The 10,194-nt window shown below is 41.1% G+C and overlaps 2 protein-coding genes across 4 annotated transcripts; one reads left to right on the top strand and one right to left on the bottom strand.

Annotated features, from left to right (window-relative positions):
• Positions 1-826: 826 nt before the first annotated feature.
• Positions 827-4,621, top strand: LOC147868118 (PII, uridylyltransferase (DUF2921)). Its single transcript, XM_087315579.1, has one exon. It carries the CDS (start codon positions 1,021-1,023, stop codon positions 4,315-4,317), a length of 3,297 nt encoding a protein of 1,098 aa, XP_087171705.1. The 5' UTR covers positions 827-1,020; the 3' UTR covers positions 4,318-4,621.
• Positions 4,622-6,295: 1,674 nt separating this feature from the next.
• On the bottom strand, positions 6,296-9,825 carry LOC147868117 (protein NRT1/ PTR FAMILY 8.3-like). Of its 3 annotated transcripts, XR_015529372.1 has the most exons (5): positions 9,533-9,825; positions 9,213-9,430; positions 7,959-8,461; positions 6,719-7,871; positions 6,296-6,656 (listed from the first exon to the last, which is right to left on the bottom strand). XR_015529372.1 is itself a non-coding variant. In XM_087315548.1 (4 exons), exons 1-4 carry the CDS (start codon positions 9,726-9,728, stop codon positions 6,902-6,904), a joined length of 1,887 nt encoding a protein of 628 aa, XP_087171674.1. In that variant the 5' UTR covers positions 9,729-9,825; the 3' UTR covers positions 6,296-6,901. The 3 variants fall into 3 exon arrangements, 2 of the variants coding, with proteins under 2 accessions (XP_087171674.1, XP_087171685.1); XM_087315548.1 differs by having other exon boundaries at positions 6,296-7,871; XM_087315559.1 differs by having other exon boundaries at positions 6,296-7,871; positions 9,213-9,366; positions 9,533-9,668.
• Positions 9,826-10,194: the final 369 nt, after the last annotated feature.

Raw genomic sequence — 10,194 nt, 5'->3', positions numbered from 1 at the left:
GTAAGCGTCTCTACTCAATGCACCAGAGTTGTCTAGGGTTGTGTGTGTAACTATTCCATGCACTAGAGGTGAATGTGTTTATATGTGTACATGGGTGATAATCATCCCTCAGTGTTTCCCCTCGTTGTTCACACTAACCAACATACATAGCCAATTTGACTCGCACTACTACACAAGCAACATAATAGACCAAGAGGTTGGTCCTTCTCCTTCTCTCTTCTTCTTCTTTAGATAGGGTGATTATTCATTTAGTCACTTTCTCCATATTGACGAAATGGAGAGTTGAAGCGAGCTCGGTTAGGTCAACACACAACACATACATAAACGCGAGGTTTACAGAGCCTCTTATTCATTTGGTCATAGATATAAGTAGCGACCACAAGGGGAAGGAAGGGATCAACAAGAGTGACACAATGCAATAATGATCGGCACAACGCATTGTCGGAGTGAGGGGTCAAGAGAGGGAGTGGAGATTTGTCCGAACCATTTGGAGGGTAGGTCACAAGACTACTCTACAAACCATTGTTGCGTGAGGGATAAACTATATATGCACATGCATACAAACATATATATATGTACATGTACATACATATTATATCAATAGCTCCGCATACATACATATATTAATATACATATATATATATACATGTTCATATACAAACATATTATACCGGTAGCTCCGCATGCATACATACATACATACATATATACATACATGTATGATGTACATATACATACAGACATATTATATGAGTAGCTCCGCTCCGATTGTCTTAAATAACATTTGATAGATAGAAGAAGAAAATACATATGTACATCTTCTTTTACTTTTTGGTCTGCTCTCTGTTCCTTCCTCTCTCTTTCTTTCTTCACTAGACCTACCCAATCTACAGAGTCTCCTCCGCTTTTAACAAATCCTAACTGAAACACTGGGAAAAAAAACCCCATCTCTGTTTCATCACCACGAAACTCACTGACAGACCCTATTGTGCTCTTTTCTTCGGTTAATCTCCATTGGAAATGCAGACCTCTGCAGCAGCAGAATCAACAGGGCAGCTATGGTTTCTCCTTCTTCTTTTACTCTGTTTCCTTTCCTCCTCTTCATCTTCATCATCAGATCTAGCTCATGACAAAGCGAATCTTGTCAGAAGCTTATGGGGCGATGGTTCATCGTCATCGTCATCTTCAATGGAAGGGGGAAGTTTTGCATATAAATCGGAATACACTCGATTCGCCGAGGTTCAACAACAATGCACACCACATCTCACAGATGTATCAGAAAACCCTAATTTCCACAGAGACCTGGTGAACAAGAAGTGGTCTATACTCAATGAGCTCTCATTCCTCAATGGACAATGGAATGAAGAAGAGGACAAAGGAGTAAATAATCAAAACAAGAGGCCATTGATGCCATTTGTACCTCCTTCTGATCAAAACACTACAAAGGGAGCTCATCTTGCTTCATTGTGGCTGACTGACGTGGATGTGGGTGAACAAATTGGGAACAAGAAGGAAAATATAGTGAATGTGAGTGTGGTACTTCAGCTCGGGATCTCGGCTGAGCGAGCGTTGTCTTATATGAATAGCGCCTTAGAAGGATTCCAAGTATATCCTGGATTCTCTCTATTGGGTATCTTGATGGAAGGAATCTACGCCGAGATGAGGAGTGGAGAGAGAATCTTGTGTTTGGTTGGTTCGACCCGGATCCCTGACCGTGGTAAGAATCTGTCCCAGCCTTTTGATTGGTTGCCATCGGTATCGAAAGGCGGCGTGTTCTCGCCCCCTTTCAATGAAGAGAATCAACTCAAGGCATTCTTTCGGTACCCGAAAGACCTCATTCTCACATCTCGTGCCGTGACTGGTCAGTTCGAAAGCATGCGTAGGCCTTCTGAATTAGCCCGATATTTCGACCCCATCAAGATCTACTCCCAACTGGGTCCTTACTCCAATTACGAGTTCAGTTCTGGGGAGCTAATCTCATCCACGTGCTCTCAAAAGGAGTCTCTCTCCGTACCAGAGAAGGTCTACCGAGGCACGGCATTTTGCACAGTTATACAGGAGATCTTAACTGGCCAATGGGTTGATGTGTTGCCAAATTGGAATTGCTCAACATCTAACTCTGCGTGCAGTAAATTTGGACCTTTCTCTACCCTAGAGGAGGATCAAAGCTTCATGGATGGTGGTTTCAATGGATCTCAACTCCTTGTGCAAGACATTCGGTGCGTGGAGGGAGAAAAAGGCGACCATTCCTCTCAGATTAGTGCAGTTTTCCGCGCAGTATTGCCCTCTCAAAACAAGAACTTGGCATTTGAAAGATCCAATCTAGATGGTCTCACACTTGCCTCCGAGGGACAGTGGAATGGGGACTCGGGCGAGTTATGTATGGTCGGATGCAAACCCGATGCTGACAATGGTGGCCTGCCCAAGTGCGAAACAAAAATTCGCATGTTCATCCCACTCTCCCTCTCCTTAAAGCACAGGAGTATCCTACAAGGTACCATTTCTAGCTCCACCAAGAGTGATGGGGATTCTGACAAGTTTTATCCCCTCTCATTCCGCCTTGCACTCTACCCAATCCAACTCTCATATGATGTGATGAACAGCATCTCATATGAATATAGCGCAATCAACGAGGCAGGTGCTATCCTAGAGAGAGATGAACCGACTGGGCTCGGAGAGCAAATCAAAAAATCGTTGCTCGAATATCCTTCGGCCGATGGGAACCTTTTGGGTCTCTTTGAGGACCTCTCATTGAGATCTTTAGCTATCACAAACCCGACCTCGCTCAAAGCTCCACATATCAAGCAGTATGTGGAGCTCGACATAGTGGCCATACAAGATGTTGTGAAGCTTCATTGGTCACAATCATCAAACTATAGCTTCGATTCAGAGGCTGAATCGCCCTTTGAGAAGTCATCATCGTCTAACAAGGATGAACCGAGCTACTACAGCATCGCCGCACAGCTGAAGCTCAAAGACAACCTTGGAAACAAGGTAAGTGATGTGTCAGCTGAGGGTCTCTATGACCCTGCCTCAGGAAGAATGTTTCTTGTGGGATGTAGAGAAGTGAGCATAGCTTGGAAAACATTGCAAGAGAATGAAGAGCTCTTAGAAGAAGGTCTTGATTGTCGTATGGAGCTTAGGGTTAGGTATCCGCCCGCTAATGCAAGGTGGCTTATGAACCCTACCGTTATGCTAACGCTGACAAGTAAACGTCCAGCTGATGACCCCCTCTACTTCGCGGACATCGAGCTCGAGACATTCCCGATCCTTTACAAGAGACAAAGAGAAGAAATTGTCTCGAGGAAGAGTTTAGAAGGCGTGCTTAGCATGCTTACACTAAGTCTTATCCTAGGGTGCATTATTGGGCAGCTTATCTATGTGAAAAGCCATGCGGAATCGACCCCTTACATCTCGCTGCTCATGCTTGCAGTGCAAGGGGTCGGGTTTAGTATCCCTCTTATCACTGGGATGGAGGCACTATTTGCACGCATAACCTCAGATCAAGAAGACATGAGGGAGAGTGTGCTCAATGAAGGCAAAATGGCTCACGCCATTGGGTACATGGTAAATTTGCTCACTCTCGCCACATTTCTTCTCACATTGAGGATAATGCAAAAGGTATACAAGTCAAGGCTCCGTCTTCAATCTCGGAGGCCGCTTGAGACATGGCGTGTGCCAAGCGATAAGAAAGTGATGTTAATTTGCCTTGGGGTCCATGTCCTCGGCTTCCTCATGGTGCTTATTATACACTCGATACGAATAAGCAGTCGACCCGCAAGCTCTTCCTTGTACATGGACTGGAGGGGTGGATTGCATAAGCAATATGATTGGGAAAGGATATTGAAGGAATATTATGGATTGGTCCAAGATCTCTTCCTCCTTCCACAAGTGGTTGGAAACCACATATGGGTAGTTAGAGGGAAACCTCTACGGAGCATTTTCTATGTGGGAGTGACAGTGTTAAGGCTGTTGCCTCACATCTATGATGGTCTACGGCCATCAGTATTCAATCCTTACTTTTCGGACGAGTTCCAGTATGCAAACCCAAGCTCAGATTTCTATTCAAAAGCCGGGGATATAGCTATACCTCTCTTTGCAGTTATACTGGCAATTGTGGTGTATATTCAGCAAAGGTGGAATGGGTTGAAATGGGCTAAAGTATTGCGGCAAGGTTCAAATCGGCTTATGCGAATGGGTTCGAAAATGTATGAAAGGCTGCCTTCCAAGACATTTGAGGCCGAGATGGTGGAATCAGTTGTGACACCGGATGAGCCATTCGAAAATGATGCCATCGCAGTCACTACAGAGCATTGATTCTTGCAAAATCAAAAAGGCAGAAGAAGCACTTTGCCCAACAACATAAAAGCATTGTGTGTATGTATGCTGCCAATGCATGGTGAAGTTGTCCATCCTCTTCTACATATTCAGCTCATATAGTTTTAAGTTGTGCTTCTCTCAATCGGGTTGTTAAAAAGATTTGATGTACCTTCATTGCTTTTTTGTGGAAGGCTTATTTGATTGAGGATACCCATGTACTTTGGTTCTTGGTTGCTACAGAACTGGCTTGGTTATGCATGTGTAACGAAATTTATGACATATTATCAATTACTTCCAATCATATCTAAGATTCATGGATCGGTGTATTTTTTTGTTGTTTCAAGTCATAAGTTCGTATCTTCTTTAATGTGTGTATCACAATGTGTTACTACTGACTTACCAGCTTCATCAATTATATTTTTATACAAGTATCCCCATAAATTGCAAATGTGACCATGGTAGTATGGTGCAGACATGCCCATAACCATGTTGACCATGAGGATGGAATGTGTAAAGTTCTCTTCATTATGTTAACACTTGTCTTATTGTGATTGTTTTAGATTCACCTAGAGTAAGAGAAATACTTGCAATTTACAACCTCCATTGTTCAAATTAGAATATGTTATGTAACATTCTATAGATAAAGATAAATCTAAGAGTAAGAGAAATACTTGCAATTTACAACCTCCATTGTTCAAATTACAATATGTTAGGTACCATTGTATAGATAAAGATAAATCTAAAAGTAAAATAATCGTCACAACATGAATGCCCATCAACTAAATTCAGTTGGAAACATTGTGTTTGGATTCTAGGTTATAAAGTAGGTTATAAACTCCTTCTCCCAAAAAGAAATGAAATGGATTCTCAATCAAACTAGAAAATTAGGGCACAACTCATGTTTGACAATAATGTCATAACTTTTGTTTAATGGGTTTCATAATCAATAGTCACACTGTGTTATCTCTTCAAGTAATTCTCTAAAATTCAAAGCTATCTGATAGTAAAAACCAAAACATGCAAGGTATTTGTTTTGGACACTGTGTGCCATAGAGGAAATGGATTGTTGCTTTGTTTGGCCACAAATTATGATTCTATTTTTCAATGGTAGCCACAAGGAAACCAACTCTTTATTTTTTGTTAGGCCTTTTTAAAATACTTCCAAAAGATAACCAAAACAATTGTTTATAAAAAATACTCAAGCACATTCAAGCATATTGTTATTGTGCCCTTTCCAATGTTGTCACCCTTGTTAACATGGGGACTAAACCATTTCAATGCTATCCTCAATTCTCGAAAGGCACAAACACAAGAACCTATAAAGAGAAGGAGATCCATGGTACCATGGGCCATGTCAACAAAGAAGTTAGAATACCAAGGATCTAACTATTCACATATATCATGGTAACTCAATAAGACTAGCATGGTATTCAACTAGTCCCAAGGTAGATTAACACATGATGGGTGAGGGAACAAGAATTAGGAAACATCTTTGCTTTTATTAGATGTTAGACTCAAAATCTCTAAGGAGTGTTCCTTCATGTGAAATATTAAATTCAATACACATTTGCATTGTTAATATTTACGTACAAATATGTCTATATATTATCTCTTAAATCATTTTAAACAATTACATTGACTAATAAGACAATAGTTTATTATAGAGCTTAAAAAATCATCTAAATGGATATAAAATTAGATGATACATGAAGGACTTGCTTGGGTATAATCACTTGTCTTTTTAGTTTTAACGCAAGGGGGATCAAGATTTGTCCATTGTTATTGACCTAGAGTTCTTTAAATCACAACAATGTTTTGAAGCAAGACTTAACCCCTTAAGCTTTCATTCACCAGTTGTATGCAATATTGTTTTTTTAGCTTAATCATTACCATCTAGGCTACTTTGGATAGGTATTTTTATAAATCTTTGCTGAGCAATTCTTTTTTAAGGCCTTAAAGTTGGCATTCATGAAAATAATAAAATAGAAAAATAGATATTCTTCATTTTTGGGCACAACTAGTAGTTGTACATCATATAGCTAGAATGTTTTTCTCCTTGCAAGGCATCAAATTGTAGATGAGTTTTCTCCACCCAATCATTGACTTAAATCCTAGGCTTTATTTCAACAATGGGCTACTATTGGGTTCACAAGATTTAAGCCGCCATGTATCGTAGGTCAGATAATCCATTATCAACATCTAGCAAGTCTAGGTTTTCCTTCGACAATGGGCTACTATTGGGTCCACAACACTTATGCCACCCACATACCCTAGGTCATACAATCCATGCTCATCATCTACTTTCAAAGCATATCCTAGGCAGAAATAGAGAAAACCTAGGATTTTACTTCAACAATGGACTACTATTGGGTTGACACCATATACATCGCCCATGTACCCAAGGTCAGACAATCCATTCTCATCGTCTACTTTTAAAGCATATCCTAGGCAGAAATAGGGATACCCTAAGGTTTTCAACGCCATTGATCTATCATTGCACTCACACCATATACATTGCCCATGAACCCTAGATTTGGGCAACCCATGCTAATAATCTACGAACTCCCTATATAATGGAAGGTTAGGAAGCACGTTCTTCAACCTCAGACTTTTGTTTCATGAAGGACCTAGCGCAAGCCAAAAAGAAGAGCAAGTTAAGGAATGCTAGCCCAGCCATGAGCCAAAAGAAGTAATCCAAATGTCCATCATTGAGGTCAGCGCTTGCGATCCATCCTTCCCCACCACCCCTCGTAGTCACAAACATGACCACTGTGACGAGCAATGAGCTCACATAATCCCCCAATGCAATACAAGTCAAGCAAAATGCACTACCAAGGCTCCGCAGAGAGAGAGGTGAGTATGTATAAAAGAACTCAAGTTGGCCTATGCCAGCCAAAAATTGGGCGGTGCCCAGGAGCACGAATTCGGGAACTTGCCAAAAGATGGACGGGGCCGAGAGGCCAGCATTTGCGCGGCGCATGCGAATGCCCTCTAAGATAGCAGCCAATGAAAGCGAGATGATGCATAACACATACCCGGCAGCAGTTCTCTGCAATGGCGAGAGGCCACGTGGCATGCCAGTAAATTGTCGGGCAAAAGGCACAATAACAATGTTGTAGAAAGGTGGGAGAAGCACTACAGCAAGGATATTGAACATATTCATGGTCGCGGGCTCCATGGTGAAGGAAAAGAATGTGGTGTCCATTGTTTCACCTTCCTCAATCATTAGTGTTCCTGCTTGAGAGTAGACAGTGTTGAAAAAGATGCTTGCAGCCCATACTGGAACCAATCTAAGAACTGCCTTCATTTCTTCCACCTCTGTAACACTACTTAACATCCAACCATCTTTCATGATACCATGTTTTATATAATGTCTGTTGATCCCATCTTTGATGATACTGTCTTCGTTGATCCAATCTGTGTTGATACAATTTTGATCATGATGGCTAGATACATGGCTATGAATGGGCAACTTATCATGAATAGGTGTTTGCACTCGATGTGCCATGGCTGCCACTTCTTCATTAATAATGGCTGCCTTGTCAAGCCATCTATATAATAAACACCACCAATATCGATGTTCAATAAATCACTATATTCAGTTTAAAACCAAAAAAAGTGTTGGATTCTCTTGTTACCTTAAGTTATCAGTGTGTTTTAGACGTTGTCTATTATGGCCCTTGTCTTCCTCATACAACAATGAGCTGTCTGAGGGAAGCTTGAGGCGCCATTTTCTCACTGCAGCTACAATCACTTGTAAAGCTCTTGTGTAAGGATTCCCATAGTTTTTATATTGTCTGAAGAGTGGGAACCCACATAGGAACAAGGTCAAACCCATTAATCCCACTATTGTACACATGGAGAATCCAAAAACCCATCCTTTAGCGGTAACTATATATACTATCACAGTGTCCCCCAACGCTATGCCGAGATTGTTCAACACGAGATATCGTGTGAAGAATGTTGCTTTCTCCCCTTCAGTATCGAATTGATCTGCACCGAGAGATTGTAGGTTGGATTGAAATCCTCCACACCCAATCGAAACAAGGTAGAATGAGATATAGAAGAACACAAGCTCCGCTGTGCTTGATGAGCCTCCATATACAAGTATACTCGTTGCCAATGTCATGAATGCCATACCCTGAGTATTGTTATTTATCATTATATACCACATTCAGACATAAATTTTATGACAATCATTTTTATTGTTATAATCTGTCAATGCTGGAAATGAGAAGAATATAATGCATTGATCATTAAGACAGCAAGAACATAAAAATGCGTTGATGCATTATGGTGCTGAGAACATTATAATGCATCGACGCACAACACTCAGAACATCATAATATATCAATGCAAGATACATTGATCATGATACGTCGAAAAAATCATACTGCATCATTGCCAGAGCATAAAGCATCAGGAACATCATTAATGCATCGAGGCATCACATAATGATACAAACAACCTGAATACATAATGCATTGATGCCAAACACCCTGAATTACATCATCATCATCACTTACCATGATAACTCATGTGGGGAAATTATTAATGCTTCTTAACTCATGAAATGAGCTAAGTAGATGTACATCAACCACCCAAACATAGACCTTGATAGCCTGAAATAAAGTAACCATTGTTTTCTTTAGGTTCATTGGCTATATTTAGGCTATTCAACCAGAGTAGCTTTCATGCCAGAAACATCAACACTGATAATTTTCTTGGCCATCTACTGTAAAACAATTGCAACTTCATAACAAATAGCACGGCTTGCTACTCTGTCTTCAATCACCAGCAAGTAGGGATAAGAAATTCAAATGGGACCAGATGCATTTAAACAATGGGGCGTGTGACGTTTGCCGGTAAACAAACACAGGTTTGAATTTTACCGTTAATGCGATGGATTGAAAGAGAGCGCATGCCCAAAGACGGCCCAAGTAAGATTCAGCAATGAAAGAGCCAAGTAGAGACGAGAGGAACATGGTGCCCAGCCAATTGTTGGTGTCATTTGCTGCTGCACCACTACCTTCTCCTAACACATTTCTAAAGAAAAGGACCATGTTGAAAAACATTCCAAAGTAGGCAGTATACCACAGACATATAGTGCCTGAAAAAAAATCTTAAGAGAATCAAACATCGAAAATAAAAAAAGGGAAGTAATCACAATGGCCCTTGAGCAAGAGCCGAAATAATAAAGGAGAAGGAATACCGAGAGAGAAATAAAGGGTTTTGCGACCACCAAGCGAGCTCTTATTCTGAGGAGATGTTGCGATGGGCGATAATGGCCTTCCGAGCCAATCATAGAACTGAAGAGGCTTCTCTTGAATATGTGATCCATCATCCCCTGCACTGAGAGTTTCTTCGTCCTTGTTGTTGAGGAGGAGGGGATGCCGAGAAGAATCCATGGAAGCGCTAGTCTGTATCTTCTCCTCTGCGGATCTGGTAGCATCGGTAGAGCGAGCCACGACAGGAAGGAATAGAAAGCAATGATGTAGTCTACAGATAAACGTAGTACATACTATCAATAAATGGCAAATGCAGTGCCCCTCCCGTAGGCCCTAGCAGATTTCGAACACCAGACCTATCCAATCCCACTGCCATAGCCAATTTTAGGTCATTCATGTCCAAGTCATCGAGGCTTGCTAAGCCTCGACTAAGCCTCGACTCAATTGGCATTTGCACATGTGCAAGGGGGTGAAAAATACAACATAAAAGAAGTCCACATACCTTACTATTGTGTAGCCAATCCAATCCATCTTCAAATTTTGCCAACATAGTAGAGTTTGTACTATCGTAGGAAAATTGAATGGGCCTAGGTATAAGTACTCCAAGGTCTCTTGAGTATCATATTAGTCTGCACGGGCTCACACA

Source organism: Azolla caroliniana, unplaced genomic scaffold, assembly GCF_043228905.1.
Source record: "Azolla caroliniana isolate FFs.n. ecotype wild unplaced genomic scaffold, voAzoCaro1.0.p SCAF_1, whole genome shotgun sequence".
In the NCBI taxonomy this organism is placed as follows: Eukaryota; Viridiplantae; Streptophyta; class Polypodiopsida; order Salviniales; family Salviniaceae; genus Azolla; species Azolla caroliniana.
The sequence above is the reverse complement of the archived record's forward strand: the minus strand, read 5'-3'. Positions and strand labels throughout refer to the sequence as shown.

Excerpts from the sequence above, each read along its gene's own strand:
- LOC147868118 (XM_087315579.1), top strand. The coding sequence starts at position 1,021 with ATGCAGACCTCTGCAGCAGCAGAATCAACAGGGCAGCTATGGTTTCTC.
- LOC147868117 (XM_087315548.1), bottom strand. The coding sequence starts at position 9,728 with ATGGATTCTTCTCGGCATCCCCTCCTCCTCAACAACAAGGACGAAGAA. Across the intron at positions 8,462-9,212 it reads TTCAATCCATCGCATTAACG|GGTATGGCATTCATGACATT; the intron begins GTAAAATTCAAA and ends AACAATACTCAG. Across the intron at positions 7,872-7,958 it reads AAACACACTGATAACTTAAG|ATGGCTTGACAAGGCAGCCA; the intron begins GTAACAAGAGAA and ends TTTATTATATAG.